The following is a 21,234-nucleotide window of genomic DNA, read 5'->3' as shown; positions in this document are numbered from 1 at the left end:
CATATGGCTCTGCAGAGAAGGGTGGCGGCGGCAGCTTGGACTGCTCCGGAGAGTCTCCCGGCAGTGTGCAAGTCTTTGTCGCGAAAATACCGTCCAGCAAGTAGCGACCCCTGCTACTTGTCCAGGTACCCCACTCCGGAGAGTTTGGTGGTGCAGGCGGCTACGGCCCCGGCAAAGCAGGCGGCGTATCCTACCATCCCTCCAGATAGGGACGACAAACGTTTTGACGGCTGGGCGAAGAAAGTGTTTTCTTCAAGGGGTATGGCGCTTCAGGTGGCCAACTCCATATGTGCCTTGTCTCGTTTCACACACACTCTGTGTTGCATTAGCGGCTGAATATATTCCCGAAGGGGACGAACAGGATGGTTTCCCTGCTATGGTTCAGGATGAGGCCGTTCAGTCGGGTTTGGATATTGCAGATTGTGTCAGCTGGCCCATGGCGGCGAGCACCGTAATGCGCAGGTTTGCGTGGTTGCGGAAGTCTGGGTTCGCTTCTGATGTGCAGTCCCGGCTCCTCAACATGCCCTTTGACGGTGAACATCTTTTTGGCAGCAAGGCTGACGAGAGCCTTGAGAGGTTGCAGACCTCCAAAGCTGCAGCGAAGTCGTTGGGCGCTGCAGTTCGACCTCCGCCTTTTCGTCCTAGGGGACAGCAATGGAGGGGAGGTTCCTTTCGCTATTACTCGTCCTTCAGTAAAGCGAGAGGAGCTAGCAGTCAGAGGCCACCGTAAGAGTGCCAGAGGTGGAAACAAGGGTACTCGAGGTGCCAAAGCTGCTCAGGCAGTTGCCTCTTTGCCTTCAGGCAATGCCGCAGCTGCTACCACTCAGTCATGAGGCCAGGTCCCATGGTTCGCCGGTTGGGGGAAGGCTGGCGCAGCATCTTGTAGAGTGGCGAGCCATTACTTCAGATGTGTGGTTTCTGGAGATCATAACCCACGGCTACTGTCTTCCCTTTCGGCTGAGGCCTCACGACAATCCACCTGGGAACCTCTTGGAAGAGTCCGGATCCGCTTCTTGCGCAGGAAATTCAAGCCCTGCTGGAGAAAGGCGCCATAAAACTGGTGCCTGTAGCGGAGAGGAACAAGGGATGGTATTCCCCTTATTTTTTGATTTCGAAGAAAGACGGGGGAATTGAGACCCATCATGGACTTGCGCGGTTTGAACAAACTCTTCAGGAAGGACAAGTTCAAGATGGTTTCTCTCTCTCAAGTCCTCCAGGCCCTTCAACTTCAGGACGGGTTGGTGTCTCTCGACCTCAAGGACGATTACTTCCATGTGCCGATCCATCCCAAGCACAAGAAGTACCCGAGGTTCGCGGTTGGCGACTCGCACTTTCAGTTTCGAGTCCTGCAGTTCGGGTTGACCTCCGCCCGAGGGTTTTCACCAAGCTCATGGTGGTGGTGGCAGCGCATCTAAGGAAAGGGGGGGGGGGAATTCACGTCTACCTCTACCTGGACGATTGGTTGATCAGGGGGAGCTCTCCCAAGCAAGTCCTGATCATCTGTCCGTCACTTGCCACTCCCTTCACAAGCTGGGCTTCTCCCTCAATTTAAAGAAGTCCCATTTGACACCAACGCAGCGGCTCCAGTACATTGGAGCAGTGCTCGACACAACCCTGGGGCACTGTTTTCCTCCCCAGGTGAGGGCTCTTCACATTCAGCAGATGGTGCACAAGTTTCAACTTGCCCAGAATCTCCCAGCGTCCCGAGTTCTTGAGACTGCTCGGCCTCATGGCATCCTGCATTCTTCTGGTGCCAGAGGCTCGTCTGCGGATGAGATCTTTGCAGTGGGTGCTCAAGCTCCAGTGGTCTCAGTCCCCCGGCAGGCTGTCGGACGCTGTTCAGGTGCCGCCCTCGGTCGCCCAGGACCTTCTGTGGTGGGCCGTCGAAGGCAATCTGTTGAAGGGGGTCCCATTTTGGCTGCCCTGGCCGGAGGTGACGATCGTGACGGACGCATCCCTCACGGGATGGGGAGCTCATGCCAACGAGTTGACAGTCAGCGGTCGTTGGTCTCCGTCGGAGTCCAGACTCCATATCAATCTGTTGGAGCTGAGGGCCGTCAGGCTTGCCCGGAAGGCTTTTCTGCCGACTGTACGGGGGAAAAGTGTTCTAATCATGACGGACTACACAGTGGCCTTGCATTACCTCAACAAAAAAGGGGGGCAGGGTCACTCCCGTTGTGCAGGGAGGCGATGCAGCTCTGATTCTGGGCCATCGAACAAGGTCTTTCGATCTCAGCAGTTAATCTGGCCGGAGATGAAAACGCGGCGGCGGACGCTCTGAGCAGGCAGAGTGCAGTCTCTCACGAGTGGGAGTTGGCTCAGGAAGTCCTTCTGGAGATCTTCGCCCTTTGGGGAACACCGCAAGTGGATCTCTTCACCACCAGTGTCAACTGGAAGTGCAAGAGATTCTGCTCAAGGGAATTTCCTCCGAGAGGAGCCTTAGGAGACGCGTTTGTGGTAGATTGGTCATTCCCACTGCTGTATGCGTTTCCTCCAGTACCCGTCATTCCTGAAGTGTTGCGGAGGTTCGGGACCCGCATGATCCTTGTGGCTCCGAATTGGGCCAGGAGAGCGTGGTACCCGGACCTTCTAGAATTGTCCATCTGCCCTCCACAACGTCTTACTTAGCGAGAGGATCTACTCTGGAGGGAGGGGGGTCAGGTTCTCCATCCAGAGGTCAGGACTCTCAACCTTCACGCTTAGTATCTGAAAGGTTGAGATGCAAGGATTTGGACCTCCCGGATGACGCGATGATGGTCTTGCTTTCGGCCAGGCGGCCAGCAACAAAGTCCCTGTGCCTTTGGCGTAAGCTCTGCGACTGATGCAGGGGACAGAATGTTGATCCTTTCCAATGTTCCATTCCTATGGTTTTGTCTTTTCTGCTTTCTTTAGCCCACAAGGGCCTTCAAGTAGGTACCATTAAGGGTTACCTGGTGGCGCAGTCCATATTTAAGCGCTCGTCTGAAAAGTGTTCTTACTTTAAGATACCTTTTGATTTCGCAGTTTCTAAAAGGGCTGACTAATGCGTTTCCGCCGTCCCCTTTCATGGTGCCGGTTTGGGATTTGAATTTGGTTTTGAAGTTTCTTATGGGTGCTCCGTTTGAGCCCTTTCACTGTTCTCCTTTGAGACTGTTGTCTTTCAAGACAGTGTTTTTAGTTGCGGTTAATTCCGCTCGCAGAGTGAGTGAGTTGCAGGCACTTTCGGCCAAGCCACCCTTACTGTTTTCCATAAGGACAGGGTTGTCCTTCAGGTGTGGCCTTCTTTTCTGCCGAAGGTCGTGTCTGATTTTCATTTATGCCAGAAGGTAGTTCTTCTGGTTTTTTATCCTCCTCCGCATCCTGGCAAGGACGAGGAGAGGCTCCATAGGTTGGATCCTAGGAGAGCTCTGAGCTTTTACATTTCAAGGATGTTCAGGGTCAGATTGGACGATCAGCTCTTTATCGGTTATGCTGGACACCGGTTGGGCCAGGCTGTTACCAAACAGACCTTGTCCAGGTGGATTATCCTCACTATTACTGAGTGTTACCGTTTGACGGGTAAGGACCCTCTGGTCGGATTACGTGCTCATTCTAGGGGCGTGGCTACCTCCACTGCCCTTCAGCAGAGTGTTCCTATTCGGGATATTTGTGAAGCAGCCACATGGGCTTTGTTACATACTTTTGTCAAGCATTACGCCCTGGATTCAATCCACGGGCAGGATTTGGACCTTGGTAAGGCGGTTCTTTATTCTGCCATTTGATTGGGTATTCTAAATTCTGTTCCCACCTCCATAGTCTGGTATTGCTTTGGGAGTCTATCATAGATATGGAACATGTCGGAGGACACAATCCCCTTGAAGAACAAGTTACTTACCATATCTGGTAACATTCTTTCTATGGGATGTTCCTCCAATGTATTCAACATCACCCTCCCAACCTGCCCATCTGGAGAATTTCCTATGCAATTTCAGCTTACAAATCTGCAAGGCTATCTGCAGTCAGGGTGGCAGGAGATTGATGCCACACATTCTGGGAAAAAACTACAACTGAGGCTACGGGCGTCGTGCGTCCTATATATAACATCCGGTGATGTCGACCCTCGACGGAGGCCCTCGAGGGACATGGGATTGACGACATAGACGCAGGACACCCTCTGCCGAAAATGTTCCGAAGCAGCACAGCTGTGGACATTACTGTCATAGATATGGAATACGTCGGATGAACATCCCATCGAAAGAACGTTACCAGATATGGTAAGTAACTTGTTCATCCCTGTCATCAGGGCCTCCCAGTGCCAAACACAATCAACATGATTGTATGTAAGTCGCGGGGGGTGCTCAAGGGGAAAGCATGTTTTTATTTTTACTGGACATCTATGATAGATAGCCAGTAAGGGAAATAACATCCCTGTCTCTGGGCTCCACAGTGCCCCTCAGGAGAGCTGATTTTGGCAGGTGGGTAGGGGGGATTGAAAATGCATTTCTCCAGCATGGGTTCTGGCATGGATTCACATGCTCATGAATATTCCCCGTCGTCAGGCTGGGAATCCTCGGTAAAGAAAAAAACCAGTATCAGTTTCGTTTCTGATCTGTCGTTCGTAGTAATAACCAATCACTGGTCTCTGCGTCATACTGACCACAGCCAATGACTGCCCTCTACCCAAGCACCGCCTCTGGCAGCCATCTTCAGATTTTTACCGCACGTTCATGTGTTGGGATCCTCGTGCTATGGCTCTCGAGCGTTAGTGCTATTTTTTCACGTTTTTTCTCAAAAACTTCGTTTTTTTCGGTCAAAAGAGCCTCAAGCTCCACCGACTCTCCATCCGATCAACGGGGACCCATGTCGGATTCGTCTGCGCCCCTCAAGGGTGAAGATTTCGTCGAGCTACGCATTTGGAGGACTCCAGAAGCTTCTTAGGCCCGGACATGGCCCAGGAGAAGGGAAGCTCGACGCCCGGAAAGCTGTTCAGGGTCTGCCCTGGATGCCAGCTGCAGAACGTCTTTAAGGAGGACGAACACTCCTTTTGTCTCTACTGCTTACATGAGGACAAGACGCACGTGGAGAAGGACTGTGCGTTTTGCGGCAATATGTCGGAGCGGACCATGAAGGACCGCCATCAACGTCTCGCCAACTGGCTGGAAGGGAAGAACCCGTCAGGCGAGAAGAAGAGGAAGAAATCCGAGCGGTCTTCTAAGACCTTTGAGGACGCCCAGGCGACGGGGGTCCAACACAAGGCCAAGCACCGCGAGTCCGCTGGCACCGGGAGCGCCGAACGGTCGGGCTCTACGGGCGCCAGGCAGGGCGCACCCTCCCCGGCACCTTCAGCCACGAGCCAACACTCTGGGTCGGGTAAGAGGAAGGGCGAGCACCCGGCAAAGCTCCTGGAGAGGCCCCGGTTGAGCTCGAAGGCCCCATCGGAGGGGGAGCGAGGCAGTGTTCCCCCCCCCCTCAAGGATAAGGCGGTGAGCGCACCTAAGGTGGTGAAGGCCTTAATCCATCCGGCCAAGCCCTCTATCGAAACTGTCGCGGCGGCCCTGGCTCAGCCTGTGGAGGCTACACCAGTGGTGGCGACCTCGGGGCTCAGAGTCTCCCTGCCACCTCGGAGGGAGTCCTCTTTTGTGCCCGTCGATAGGACCCCCGTGAAATCCCTGGCGGGGAAGAAAAAGGGGGGGCAGGGCGTCGTCGTAGATTCGGCTTCAACCTCAGAGGAAGAGCTGATCGAGGTCTTAAGCCACGGCCTTGGCGTGGAAGAAGACCGGCCCGTCGGGATGGATCCCGTTGAGGGTGCCGACGAGGCCCCTGATCGCCCGTCGGATTCCCCTCTGCCAGCGCCGCAAGACAACTCGCCGGCCATTTTGTTGGCTATACAGTCCTTATGCTCAGAGATAAGGACGAGACTACCGTTGCCGACGGAGGAACCTCTCCCGTCGGGGGATCCTGAACCGGGACCTTCTGGTGTTCCCCCGCCCAAGAAAAGAAGGATTCACCCTCCACCTCCTTTTCAGCCCTCCTCCCCGTCCACCCGAGGGGATGATACGGGGACTGACACGGCAGCGACGGGTACGGACGACGAGGTATACGACGAGGATCTACTGTCGTCACCTCCCACCAGGGCTTCTCCGCCCGACGAGATTGGATCGTTCCACTCCATGATCGCCAGGGCATCCGAGCTTTTCCAACTCTGCCCTGAGGAGAAGAAAAAGGAAGGATTCCTTTATCAGCGGCGCGAGGCCAAGAGGAAGACGGTCCTCGCGGTGCCTCTACTGGACAACATTTGGGATGAGGGCCTCGCCCTCCTCAAGAACCCTTCCACGACGCCAGCTAGAAGAGACCGGTACGAGAAGAAGTACCGGGTCCCGGACGCGGCCCCCCTGTGCCTCCGGGCGCAGCCTACCCCGGACTCCGTCGTCTCCGCGGCGGCCAGGAAGAAAGCGGGGGGGGTGCGGCCTCCACATCGACTTCCCCACCGGACGGCAAGGGAAAGAAATTGGACGCTATGGGACGCAGGGTCATCTCGTCTGCAGCGACGACGATTAAAGCGGCCAACGCCTTGGCTATCGTGGCCCGCTACGACAAGGAGCTATGGTACAAACGGCTCCCCTGCTGGACTTCCTACCGGACGACAAGAGGGCGGATGCCCTGGAGATCCTACAGGAAGGTGAAGTGGCGTCGGACCACGCCATCACTATTGCGACGGACATCGCCGACACTGGGTTTCGCCAGTTGGGCAACGGCGTGTGCCTTAGGCGACGTGGATGGCTCAAGGCTACGGACTTCCGTCAAGACGTACAGACCAGAGTCCTGGACATGCCGTTCGATGGGAACAACCTGTTTGGGAAAACAGTGGACGATTCCATTCAGGCCATTAAAGCGGACACTGGGACGGCCCGGGCCCTTTGGGTTCTGCAGCAACGACGGACGCCCTTTCGGAGCAGCGGAGGCAAGGGCGCCTCCAAAGGTTCCGGCGGCGGTTTCTCCACCTACCGTCAAGCGGCCCGCTCATCGTCTCAGGAGGCCTACAGAGGACGAGGCAAGTCTGGCGGACCCCGCCGTCATCGCCAAGGAGGTCAAGGCGGCAAAGCCTCGTCGAAACAGGATTGAACCGGCCGTGGGGTCGGGCCCCCACCGAAGCACCCCGGCGGGAGGCCGGCTGGCGAGCTTCGTCAGCGTGTGGGAGTCCATCTCCACCGACCGTTGGGTGCTGGACGCCTTAGCCCGGGGCCACGCGCTCGAGTTTCAAAGAAGGTGCCCGCGCGTCCCCCCCGTGGCCAGGAAAGAGCTTCACGTCCCTCAGCTTCTCCTGGAGGTAAGGGCGATGCTCAGGAAGGGCGCCATCGAACTCGTCCCAAAGAGGCTTTGGGGCTCCGGAGTTTACTCGAGATACTTCCTCGTGAAGAAGAAGACGGGAGGATGGCGCCCCATCCTAGACCTGCGACGTCTGAACAAGTTCATCAAGGCGCAGAAGTTCCGGATGGTCACCCTCCAGCACGTCCTGGGTCAGCTGGAGGAAGGAGACTTCCTGTCGTCGTTGGATTTGGAGGATGCCTACTTCCATATTCCCATCCTAAAGGGGCACCGAAAATTCCTCAGGTTTGTGGTCCAAGGGCGTCACTACCAGTTCAAAGCCCTCCCCTTCGGACTACGGTCGGCACCCAGGGTATTCACCAAGTGCCTTGCACCGGTGGCGGCGCAGCTGCGCCGCGAGGGGATCCACGTCTACCCCTACCTGGACGACTGGCTCATCCGAGCCAAGACGAGGGAGCTCGCCGTGGAGCACACGGCAAGGACCGTCCAACTTCTCACGGACCTGGGATTCTCCGTGAACTACGCCAAGTCCCACCTGGTACCCGCGCAAAACGCACTGTTTCTGGGAGCGAAGCTCGACACAGTGTCCCTTCTGGCCTCCCCGTCGGAGGAAAGGACCAGGTCCATCCTGGGCAAGGTACAGCGGATGTTGGTTTCTGACGCGGCCAAGGTGAGGTCCATCAAGTCCCTCCTCGGAATGATGTCTTCTTGCATCTACCTCATTCCCATGTGCAGGCTCCGGATGCGCCCGTTGCAGGAGTTCCTGGACGCGCGCTGGATCCAAACGACGGGCGGCTTCGAGGAGAGGATCACACTCGACGAGAGTTTCCGCCGAGCGGTCCGGTGGTGGGGCACCCGCACGCATCTGACGGCGGGCATGGACTTCCAGACCACCAGGAGACAGTGACCACGGATGCCTCCCTGGAAGGGTGGGGAGCGCACACCGAAAATCTGCACGCGAGAGGCCTTTGGCTCCCGACGGAGAAGTCCCTCCATATCAACGTCCTGGAGCTCCGTGCAGTGCTCTGGGCCCTCGGGTCCTTCCTTCCGTCCCTCAAGGGCAAGGTGGTGAGGATCTTCACCGACAACACCACCACCATGTTTTACATCAGGAAACAGGGCGGAACCAGGTCCCCAGCACTGTCCAAGGAGGCGCAGGACCTGTGGCATTGGGCCGTCGCCCAAAGGATGTTTCTGGTGCCGTTTCATCTGGCAGGGATAAAAAACACCATCGCCGACTCACTCAGCAGGGAGCTGCGCTCGTGCCACGAGTGGGAACTACGGCAGGATCTAGTGGATCGCCTCTTCCGACGGTGGGGCACACCCCAGATCAACCTGTTCGTGACGGCGACGAACTCCAAGTGCCGAAGGTTCGCCAGCAGATTTCCCTAGGCGAGGAGCATGGGCGATGCTTTCTCGTTCCCCTGGGAGGGCCTGTTCCTCTACGCGTTCCCTCCTTTGCCACTGCTAATCCGGCTCGTCAACCAGCTCAAGAGGTCACGGTGCAGGATGATCCTCGTCGCACCTGCGTGGCCGAGGCAGATATGGTTCCCGGACCTTCTGGACTTGTCAGCGTCCCCGCCAATCAAGCTGCCGGTGGACGCGGATCTACTCTCCAGGGAAGGAGGCGCCATCCTCCACCACGACCCGAAATCGCTGAACTTGCAGGCCTGGCTCCTGCAGCGCTAGAGTTTGGAGGATACGACATACCGGCCGACTGCAGAGAGGTTCTTGCAAAGGCCAGGGCGTCCTCGACTCTTAAATGCTACGGACACAAATGGAAGAGGTTCTCTGTCTGGTGCCACGCACAGAAGATTAACCCTCTACGGATTACGGCTCCCCAGGTACTGCCGTACCTGCTGACGCTGGCCAAAGCTGGACTGGCACACACGTCCATCAAGATTCATCTTGCTGCGATCTCCCGATACACCAGAACCACGGGGCGGACGTCCTTGTGGTCTCATCGTCTGGTGAAAGAGTTCATGAAGGGACTGTTCAGATCGTTCCCGCCGGTGAAGGCTCCGGCCCCGGCGTGGGAGCTCAACGTGGTGCTGACCAAGCTCATGGGACCGCCGTTCGAGCCTCTGCACTCGGCCCCGTTGAAGTTTCTGTCGTGGAAAACCGCGTTTCTTGTGGCCATCACCTCCGCACGACGGGTAGGAGAGATCCAGGCCCTTTCCTGCAAGGCCCCGTACTTGACTTTTCACGACACGACGGTAGTGCTCAGGACGCACCCCTCCTTCATGCCCAAGTTACCGTCGGACTTCCATCTCAATGAACCCTTGGTGTTGCCTGTGTTCTTCCCGTCGCCTTCGTCGCCGGCTGAGAGGACTTTGCACTCGCTGGATGTGGCTAGATCGCTGAAGTTCTACGTGGACCGCACGAAGTGTTTTCGGAAGACGTCACAACTCTTTGTAAACTTTGGACCTGTCAATCAGGGGAAGGCTCTCTCGAAGGCTTCCATTTCCAGATGGCTCTCCGGCTGTATCATGTACTGTCATCGGTTGGCAAACCGACCGCTGCCTGGCCGTCCGAGAGCCCATTCCACCAGAGCGATCGCAGCTACCACGGCGTTCCTTACTGGTGTGCCCCTGCTGGACATATGTAGGGCTGCTACGTGGAGGTCGACGCACACCTTCACGAAATTCTACTGCGTCGATCGGGATTCCAGGGAGGAGTCCAGGGTCGGCCAAGCAGTGCTGCGCAACCTGTTCGCCTGAGGTGAGCCTGGTGAGGAGGTAAGATGCTTAATGTTGAGTTTGATGTAATGCTTAATGTTGAGCCTTTGCCACCTCCCGTGGTTGTGCATGTGTGTACTGCTATGTATTCTTTATTCATGAGCATGTGAATCCATGCCAGACCCCATGCTGGAGAAGGAACAAGTTACTTACCTGTAACTGTTGTTCTCCAGCATGGGTCTGGCATGGATTCACATGCGAACCCTCCCTACCTACCCCTCTGCGGCTCTTCACTTGGTCATACTGCCACTTCACGTGCTTCCAAATCTGAAGATGGCTGCCAGAGGCGGTGCTTAGGTAGAGGGCAGTCATTGGCTGTGGTCAGTATGACGCAGAGACCAGTGATTGGTTATTACTACGAAAAACAGATCAGAAACGAAACTGATACTGGTTTTTTTCTTTACTGAGGATTCCCAGCCTGACGACGGGGAATATTCATGAGCATGTGAATCCATGCCAGACCCATGCTGGAGAACAACAGTTACAGGTAAGTAACTTGTTCCTTGTTGTACAGCCCACCTCCACAACACCCCCCCTTCCCCCACATCCCCTTGCCAAAATCAGCTCAATGGACCGAAACACACACACCCACCCCTATCATTCACACAAGCACCCATCACCGTACACTCACTCATAACACAAGCATACACGCATCTGTACACCTATTAAAATAAAAAATAAATGAACATAAACGTAACTTCTGCCCCGTTCCTGAAGTTTCCTCCCCAGCTCCTGCATCATGAACAGGAAGCAAGAGCTTCCAGGTTCCTGCACATGCATGCAGGGGCCTGCATGTGGGTGCTGAAATGCCCCGCTACAGGCTGCCCTGTCCATATGTGTGAGGAGGGGCAGGAGCTCCCCCTTGCACATACAGACATGCAGTTCCCCAGTCAGCATTTCAAATGAGTTCAGCAAGGCTGTTGAAGCAAAACTTCCCTCAGCCTTGCATGGCTCTGGGAGCATGCGGCTGGGGAACTGAACTGCCAAAGGGAAACCGTGTTAACCTTTGACAGTTCAGCCAGCCCAGGAGCACTCCCTCATCTGGAAAAAGCAGCTGAGGGAGTTCTCAGTGTTTCACTGGGCTGGCTCCTCACCTCCTCCATAATGGGTGAGGGGGCCACTGGGTTGATGCCCTCTTACCCATTATGGATGAGCCACCATGCTTGGACTGGCATATATGGCAATGCCTGAAACAAACATGCAAAATGTTAGTGTGGGCCAGTTTTTCTGGTGGAAATGGGCCCGTTTTTGGCCAATGCGGGCTAATTTGATGAGTTACTTCACTATGCAGCTAGTAGTTTTGACCATTGTTGCTGAATAAATATAAATATCACAATTTGCTTACATTGTAACAAAAAAACACCCCCATGGGTACTATTCAAACAGTCCGTCACTAAAGGAATGAATTGCCATTTGCAAGTATGGGCCACTTTTTCATTGGTGCCCGACAGTTTTATGCTCCAGTCCGACCCTGTGAGCCGCCCCTGCCAGTTTCCTCCATATTTTTTTAAACATACTTTTTTACATTTCAGGCTGGGGCCTCGCTTCCCCCTGGGAATACAGCCACACCCCCCTCACTTCCCTGGGGGTGCACGTGCCACAGTTTGAAGATCTCTGCTTTAGTCCATCTTTAACTATGTTCGTCTTCCTTGTCTTCTGCCTCCTCGCTATCTCATTTCTCCAGTACCAGCTGCTCTTCGCTGATTGTCCTTACCTGCCCAACTACAGTTTGGTTGCATAGGTATTTGTTCATTTAGTATCTTCAAATACGCACATGTCCTTGCTCCTCCTTATTTATATTGCGTTTGTGTACTACCCCACTCCCTCGTGTTTGAGCCACCTGTGACAGGAGGAAGAACACTCCTACTCCCAGAGACGTTTCAAGGGTTTGTTTTAATTTTAGATAGGGTTCTAGGGCTGTCCCCCTCTCATCTAAAAGCACCAATCCCTGCTTAACCCAAGAGTCCTTACTCTCCAGGTTATTACGTACTGAACGTTTCTCTATACTGTCGAAGTTCCATTGTATGCTTACAACCTAAAGGCCAATGCCTTATCTGTCTGAACTCCCGCAGGGACATTCTAAATGGACACTATACTATCAATGTTAGTTGATTAAGGGGGATTATAGACACTCTAACCAATAGTCGTCTTCCTGTCATGCCCACATACTCCTCAGACTCGGTCAGATAGTCTCTCAATTACCTGTTCCCAACCCCAACCACCTTTACTATTCCTACTCCATGTGTTTCTCATCTAGCCCTCTGATCTCACTCCTCCTACCACTTGCCTCCACTGTTAGCTGTTACACCACCCTACTACTACTACTACTGCCCCCTCCACACTACTAACACTGCTCCAACCCACCTTCTATTCCATCACACCCCTTTTACTCTCACAATCACTTCACATTGACTCCCTCCAATAATATCAGTCGCTACCCTTGCACGCACCACTTCCAACACAGTACCAATTACACTCACTAACCAATACCTCACCTGCTCCAAAACAAAACGCTGCCACACTCCAGTCCAGCGTCCTTCCTCCTGCTGGTCTCATGGTCTGCCACCACCTCCTCTTCTCACCTCACCTGAACAACCCACAACTTCCTCTTTCCATCTTTGATACTCATACGAGGGTTCATCCGCCTCTTCTAGGTCTGCACAAAAAGAGCTCATAATATGTAACCCATCATTCACTGCGCTCTAGAAATGATAAATTAATGAAAAGTACATCCCACTGTGCACCTTTAAGCCATATCCTAGTTAATATTTTGAAATCTGCAGCTGCACTTTGTGCACATAAGAGGCAATATATGTAATTATAAATTTGAGGACTCTAAGGATTTCAATGGACTTTTCTAAATATTTATCTGATGGCAGATTTTTCTTTGTTTATTCTTTTGTTTTATTGGCCTACAAAACCTCGTGTTTGACAATCATCTCACACTTGTTTGTGATGTAGGGCGTTTGTCTACTCCGAGGTGTGGACATCTTGCGTTAATGTTGGAAATTATCATTGACTGCCCACTAGTATGAGTTGTTTGCATCCTGTTTCCTCTGAAGCTTACTGCATCAGATCTTTTCAGACTTATTAAAATGCAGTAGTTACTCAGTTTGCCTTTTAAGTTTTTGATTTTTCTTTCCAATGCACTTACCTCTCCCCCGCGTTCTGGTCATTTGTGCTTTTGGCTGTTGATTGCAAAAATAACTTCCCTATCTGCATTCCAAAGTACAAAAGTTGTTCCTTCCTTGGGCAAGGAAATTGAACATATTTTTTAGATTTCAGTGGTTCGTCCATGCATAGTTGGGTTGGGGTGGGTGTGTTCAGGTTTCATACCCAGCAGAAATCTTAAATATTCTGAAATTATCCCAAAGACCATGTTGCGTCACATTGCTTCCAGGAAAGATGCATGTGTGAGGAAGGGAGATGCTCTTCTGGGATTATCTCCATTCATTTTTTTATGTAGCCAATTATGCGTGATATCTCCCACAGATAGGCACTGCAATAGCAGCCTCTATTACCCAATACAATGGTTCCCAATTGATGAACCTCGGAAGAGGGGCCGAGTTGGCCCTGCTGGGGTTGAAACCTGTGTTCTGCAGTCCAAACACAGCCATTTCAGGAGAGTTCTTAACTGGGTAAGCTGATTTGTAGGCTGAGTAGTTGACTGGGAATTGCCACTCCCCCTTTAATCGTACTGAGTGGAAAATCTACCAGGCATTCCTGAAAGCATTGTCTGCTAGCAATATAGGACAGCATTCAGCAGCATTTTGTTACAATGGATTTCTTTTTTCTTTCTAAGCTATGGTGCCAATGTACTTTGGACTATATCATTCAGACAACCAACCACATTTTCTTTAAAAGGATGGTACTGAGGTTATGCAACTGACCTAAAGCTCATGTTCGACTTTGCGGGTAATGCGTACTTCATAATTAGCACCTCGCAACAAACTCTACATATAAATTAACTTGTAATATACATTGTGTACTTATTTGTAATGCAGTGCCTACTTTTGTAATGCTTCCCACCTTTCTAGTGTGGGTCATGCTAGAAAAAGGAAGGGTCTTCTGGATTCTACTAATGTAATGTGGATAAATACCTGTTGTACGTCTCATCTTGTTACAAGTGTACATTTGTACTTTCTTTGCTTTCTTATAACTTTATTGTTAATGTTTGTCCTTCTATAGCAAATCCTAGGTATCTTCTGCATTGTCTCTTAGCTTTTACTACTTATTTTAATCTGAGTCTGTTTATATCCCCTTCCGGCCTGTTCAGTCTGTGTACTGCTAATGTTGCTTTCTGTGTATACTCTTTGGGACATGTGGATCTTGCCTTTTAGGTACAATGTTAGCCAGTTGGAGGAGTGGCTGCTGGTCCGAGGACTGAGACACAACAGCATAATGGACATCATACAACCTCTTATCCAGGCTGCACAGCTGCTACAAGTGAAGAAGAAAACTGAGGATGATGCAGAGGCCATCTGCAGCATGTGCACTGCCTTGTTCCCTCAGCAGGTAGGTGCAGCCTATAGTGGCCTTTTTCACACTTCAGTCCCCTTGGGAAACCATTCCTGCCACAGACCCCTTCTGAGGGCTCCTGGCTCTATCCCCTTGTTGAAAAATGCCTACAGACGTCCAGTGGATTGGTGAACGACTTTTATTGGAAGTCAGCAAAGCCAGCAAACACAGGACAAAACAACCCAATAACAAACTACACTCGACGGAGCAAACCCCTTCTCCTCCACACATCGAGTTTTATGTGAGAGAGCACACATGCATTTCAGTGGAGAGGAAGGTCTAACACATGACATGACATGGTATATATATAAGCAACAATGTTTCAGGTGAAAGAACAGTGTCTCGGCATACAAGGCTTGGGCAGAGGCTGCACTCTCGTGCTCAGGAAAGCATAATCAGGATGGAAGGTAAACAGTGATATATTTGGGTTGTGCAGCGATAAAGCCTTCTGAGTTATGACATGCGCCTGTGAAATGCAAAACACAATGGAGAATCTAAAATAAAAGTGAAAAGTCAATCTCCCATCAGGTAGGGTTGGATGAACGACTACCAGTCCTAAGGATGCAACTGAAACCAACTCTATATCCAAAATGGGGTGAGGGCCGGCTAATTTAAAGAGCTGATTCAGTCCATATTGCTACCCACCCCCACTCTGCAATGGTCTTGTTTCTGTATACCCCTAATATAATGGAACAGAATCAAAAGGGTAGCCAACAGAAAAATAATGCTCAAAGTCCTTACCATAACCTAAATCAGAAGATAAACCAATGTTTGGCTAAAATATTAGCCACAAACCCTTTAAGCTCCTTCCCTATGATGTGACAAAAGATTACTTTAGCACAGTTCCGATATCAAGTACTTAGTCTGGCCTTCCCTCAGGCCCCCTCTGCTTTCCCCGTGATAATCTTTCTGGTTTGATCATTTCTTTTAGAGCTTCTTCCAGTACTTTTGTTCTGTCTGGTTTTGGGCACTTCTCACATCTGTTGGGGGTTTGCAACCTTTACCTGTCCAGATGTTTTGGACTACAACTCTCTACTGCCCTAGCTAGCCTATTCAATGGTGAGGGATCATGGGAGGTATAGTCCAAAACCGCTAGAGAGCCACAGGTTGCAGACTCTTATGGGATTCTGATTTACTCTAGTTACTGGTTAGCAATTCTCTCCTGATTTTCCACCACCCGATCTGGCCGAGTTAAAGGTTTGTGTGAAGTTCAGTGCAAATCATGGAATTGCTCCTGATCCTGAGTGTGCAGTTACACAGTTCTGCTCTCTGGCTCTCCTTCTACTCCCTGTTCATGCTCACCTCTCTCTCTCGAATTAACAGTTCTCTCTCTCTCCAGGTAACCTCTCTGTCTGGCTCTGGCGCTCTCTCCCTCACTGTAACATTCCATTTGTAAGGTGACACTTAGCAAGTCAGCAAGACTATGGTCTTCTCTCTCCAATTCCTCTAGGGGATGTCCTTCCGAGAAATGTAAAACCTGACTGCTTGTACTTTTTTCATGTTTAATCTTTGAACTGCTGGTAGTCTGTTCTACTCCCAGTCCTCTTCAGCCCCAATGCTGCGATGTCGGGGAATACTACGTTGTCACCCCCCATTCCCCTATGGCTGACTCTCACCCTGACTTAGCCCTTTCCATGCTCCACTCTGCTATATCTGATAGTCTAGATATTCTTTCCCCTGTCATGAGAAGCCACCTGAAGCCCAAAGCGAAGTGCAACTCCTGGTACGACTCAGACCTTGCCACCCTTAAATGCAAGTGCAGGGAGGCCGAGCGGAAATGGCGTGCTTCATGTACATCCTCTTGACAACCTGGTTTGCCGCCTGCTCCAAAGGCAATACCGGCTCTCTGTCCTCACCATGAAGAGAGCTCGTATCCAAGCCCTCGTCTCTGCGGAAACCAACTCGGCTGAACTCTTTAAAATCTGCAAGGAACTGGCCAATCCTGCCACAGTCTCTACCTCTCCTGTCCCTTCCCAGGCCCTCTGCACGGCACTGGCTTCTCACTTCATCTCTAAAACTCAGGACATCCTGTCCTCACTCTCCTCCTCTACCCTCCCTTCCTCTACTCCCTGCTATTCCTCTGGCCCTTCTGCAGCCACCTCTCCTCCCGCCTTCTCTGCCTTTCCCCTGTTCTCCGCTGATGAGATTTCTAGACAAGTCTGATCTATGAATGTCTCGTCAAAACAGATCCACCCCTGTTCCTCCAAAACCATCAAGGACCACATCGACTCCCTGGATCCTGCCCTGGCCGACTTCTGCAACCACTCCTTTGCCACTGGAGTCTTCCCATCCCCCCCTGAAGCACTCTCTCGTGCACCCTCTTCTTAAACCCTCTGCTGACCCCCAACTATCGCCCAATCTCCCTCACTCCCTTCCTGGGCAAACTCCTAGAAAAGCTGGGCATCTCCCAGCTTAATCTCCACACTGAAACTGTTGGTTGTCTTCATGACCATCAGTCTGGCTTCAGAGCTGCCAGAAGCACGGAAACTGCTCTCCTGAGCATCTGTGAAGACCTGCTCTCCAACCTTGATTCTAACACCCCCTGTGTCCTCATCTTGCTTGATCTCTCCTCTGCCTTTGACACGGTCAACCACACCATCCTGCTCAAATGTCTCAGTGATAACTTGGGTATCACTGGTCAGGCCCTTGCTTGGCTGACCTCTTTCCTTTCTGACTGACCCTCCCAGGTCCAACTGGGGTCCTTCCTCTCCTCTACCTTTTTCTCTACCTCTGGTGTCCCCCAGGGGTCTAACCTCTCTCCCTGGCTCTTCAACCTCTACCTGGCACTTCTTGTCCACCGCATTGCCGCTCTCTGCCCCAACTTTCAGTGCTGTGCGGATGACACTCAGCTCATTTTCAGGCTACCTTCAGCCTCCTCTTCTCCTTCCCTCATCACTGTCTGTCCGCTATCCAGGAGTGGAGTGCTGTCAATGACCTCTGCCTTAATGCCAGCAAGACTGAGATTCTCCTCATCGGCACACCCACTCCCTCCTTTCCTGTCACACTCTGGCCGGCCTCACTGGGCCCTCCTCCCTCTCCCACCTGTGAGGCTAAAAACCTCAGGGTCATGTTCTACTCCACACTCTCCTTCTCTCCTCACATCTCTGACGTCTCTAAGAAATCACACTACCAACTCCACCTCCTCAGAGGTATTCTTCCTTTCCTTTCCTTCCAAGCTCACTGTCTCCAGAGCTCTGGTTCTCTCTAGGCTGGACTATTGCAACAGCCTCTTTCTAAATCTGCCTGCCTCTACTCTCCGCCCTCTGCAACTCATCCAAAACAGGACTGCAAGACTTGTCCTTGGCCTCAAGCCCAGGGATCGTATCTCCCCATGACTGAGATCTCTGCACTGGCTCCCAGTGGGTGCGAGGATTAAGTTCAAAACCCTTTACATTGCCCACAAGGCCTTCTGGGGCCTCAATAACCTCATCTGTCTACCTAAATATCTTCCTTCTCGAGCTCTTCGCTCATCCGCCTCCAACTCCCTCAGGGTCAGTCGCTTCTCCAATCAACGAGTTGGTGGTAGATCTCTCTCTTCGGCTGGGGCCTCTGTCTGGAACAGCCTCCCTGAAACTCGGAGAACCATCTCTGGTTCTGGAAGCACCTCAAAACCTCTTTGCTTCTGCATTTTCTCCTCCTCTCCCCTGCTGACCACCTGGTTGAAACAGCAACTGCACTGGTTACCTGGCCATCCTCTGATCTCGGGCCCAGGTCCCTCCCACACTATTCGCACATGCCCGCACTGCCTGCCCGGCAACACACGCACTTGGAGACCGTTTCTGTATCCCTACAGTCCCACTACCAGCACTTGACACACAAAGTCTGCACTTCCTTGCACTTGCCACCTGCTTGCCATTATTTTTACTTTTGTTATTATTCTATTCCCATGTATTGCACTGTCCCCTCCGCCCCACACACTTTTCCCCTTCCCCCATCCCATGCACTTGCACGATCTGAATAGCACCTGGCCTAGTAGGATCGTTGTCTGTCCTCCCTTTGTTCCCCCCTCCCTTGCCTCGTCGCGCCTTGATACACTTGTGTATAGGTGCGTTATTAATGCCATATCATATATCTTTAGAGGAGCAGGCCTGTGGGATGCCACATAATTCACCCTCCAAGCACATTGGCTAGCGGCCAGACCAACGTTGTCTCTAGTGGCCAGCGTCCATATCATGCTGACATAGGGCGTCCTGGGAACTCGCTCTTGGGTTTCATGGAATTATGTCCAGGATGTAACCATGTAATCGAGCTATAAAATGATTTGTGCAAAGATGTATCTACAGGTGACAGTCGATCATGTTTTGATGTACAATTTCTTCTGAGTATTTTGCATGCATTTCTAGTGTCTGACCTAAGCGAATGAGCAAAACTCAAGAATGTGTTCACACCGAGGAACACTTGAACTGAATTCACTCCTCTTCTTGGGTGGTTTAATTCTAAGCCTTTTGCTATATTATTGCAAACATAGCAGTAAAAACAGAGGACTGTGTGTTTTAATAGTTGATGAAAATGTGTGATCTGAATTGTCAATCTATGTTTCGACCAACCTGTCTCCAAGTTTTTTTGTGAGCTTATGTGCAAATAAACTGAGATCCTCGGTGTGTATTTTAAGTCCATCTCATTGCAAAGAATTCCTTCCTTGCAAATTATTATCTTAATAGTGTGACATGCTGTGTGTCTATTAGTGGGTTCACAACCTTTTTTGTTAATGCTTCAGAAAGTGTGATGGCTTGAAATCCCATTTGCGCTTGTAGGATGCTAGCAACATTATTTCCTCTATAAATCGTCCCATGAGATCCTTAGAGGATTTTTTAAATTGGTTTCTGCTTTGCCCATTCGGATAATGTGCAGAAATGAATCTTAAGGCTACGCTTTAAGGACAAAGGATGGAGCAATGCTTTTGAAGCATCCTTTCAGTTTATAGGTTTTCGGTCTACCTGAACGAAGAGCTGTGTCCTTAATAATGCATGTGTTTCATGAATGGTCGAGGGGCGCAAGTGTGCGTTTTGGTGCATGCCATCATCTGGGGCTCTCTAATTTATTTTATTTATTTTCCTACATATAATGCGCCGACAGCCCGCGTGCATCGTGGCGCAAACACGGATACAGTATACATGACACTCTAGACGGGACAGGCAAAGCTAGAAGAACAGAAGTAGGATGGAATCTACTCAGTTAAAAGAATGTTTTAAGGCTTTTCTAAATGATTTCTGGTGAGGGTTAAGTCTGAGAGCAAGTGGCAAGGTGTTCCAGAGACTGCCCACTTTGGCCGGGAAAGATCTCCAGAGGCCCTTCATGCATTTTATCATAGGGCCTTGAATCAACACTAAACTGGGAGACCGAAGTTATCTGGATGGTTGGTATGGAGGGGCCAGTAATTTGAAATCACCAGTGTAGAGCCAAAAAGGCAGCGATGGACCAGGTTGTCTGATTTGAAAGCAATTTGTTCCCAGATCGGCAACCAGTGCAGGCTCCTCCTAGGATCTGAGATATGTGATCTTCTGGAGGTATTGGTCACAATTCAGACTGTATCATAAGATTGGAGGTGCAAGGGCCTATAAGCAGGCAGTTGCAATAGTCTAGTAATAATGGTGGCAAGTGCAATTGTAGCGCAGTTTCTCTCAGATGTATGTGGCAGATGTTTGTAAGGAGTCGTAGGTAATAATTGCAGGTATGGTTCACATAGGTGGTGTGGGCGTCTGCATTCAGAGATTCCTCCAACTGGACCCCTAAGGTTTTAACTTTTTTGCTGAGTTTTTATTACCTTCTCTTTCAGAGGAAAGCTGCTGTAATCCATGCTCAATTTGTCCTTGGCCTGTTTGGATCCGAAAATATTTAGCTCTGTCTTGCTGCCGTACAGGCACAGCCAATTTCCAGACATCCAACTGTCAATGTGATCATAGATGTTGGACAAGGTTTTGGAGTCATCGTAAGTCCCAGTGAGTTCCAGCATAACTTGGGTATCATAGGCATAGTTTGCAAAAGTGACACCCAACTTCTCTAGAAGGTCACAAAGGGATTTGATGTATAGGTTAAACACAGGAGAAGTCGCACCCTGAGGCACTCCACAGCGAATAAGCGCAGAAGGGGAGAAGGCAGAGCCCCACTGTATTCTGGACTCCCATCCCATGAGAAGGTATGCAGTAATAAAATTGCAGCAAAATAGTAATCTGCACAAAGAATTGTGGAAAAAATGCTGTGGTTTGACACTGTAAAGGTGTACCCCATTATACCATTTAAGGGGAGCAGGGATTGCGGGGGCTCCCCTCGCACCCATTAAATGGTATAATGGGTCGGGGGGTTGAAGGGGTGTCCCCTGCATCCATTACATGGATTGCGGCGGCAAAACCACAGCCTTTTTGCTGCAAGTTTTGTGTAAACAGCAATTTATCCTGTGATTATTAACTCCTGGAACCCATGAGAAAGGACTGGAGCCAGTTTGCAGCATTCTTGGAGCAAAGGCCTTGGGCCTTTAGGCAGCTGGGGAGATGTTCATGATCAATAAAATCGAACGCTGCAGAGAGATCTAATAAGATCAACATCCCAGCCTTGCCTCTGTCAATGATCTCCAACATTTGGGTCCAGAGGTCGAAGAGGGTGGTCTCTGTGCTAAAGGTAGGTCAAAAACCCGATTATCGGTTGTGATGGATACGTTTGGACTCCACAAATGATCGCCACTTGGAGGTGGCAAATT

The 21,234-nt window shown here is 51.3% G+C and overlaps 1 protein-coding gene across 1 annotated transcript in view; it reads left to right on the top strand.

Moving 5' to 3' along the window:
* The window catches only part of LOC138575296 (unconventional myosin-Vb-like), a 1,749,675-nt gene that overhangs the window by 1,711,058 nt on the left and 17,383 nt on the right, over positions 1-21,234 (top strand). Inside the window, exon 35 of the mRNA XM_069649473.1 lies at positions 14,363-14,537. Within this exon, the coding sequence (XP_069505574.1) occupies positions 14,363-14,537 (175 nt within the window). The remainder of the gene's footprint in view (positions 1-14,362; positions 14,538-21,234) is intronic.

The sequence above is a fragment of the Ambystoma mexicanum genome, chromosome 1p, assembly GCF_040938575.1.
Source record: "Ambystoma mexicanum isolate Mex_15411 chromosome 1p, UKY_AmexF1_1, whole genome shotgun sequence".
Lineage (NCBI taxonomy): Eukaryota > Metazoa > Chordata > Amphibia > Caudata > Ambystomatidae > Ambystoma > Ambystoma mexicanum.
The sequence above is the reverse complement of the archived record's forward strand: the minus strand, read 5'-3'. Positions and strand labels throughout refer to the sequence as shown.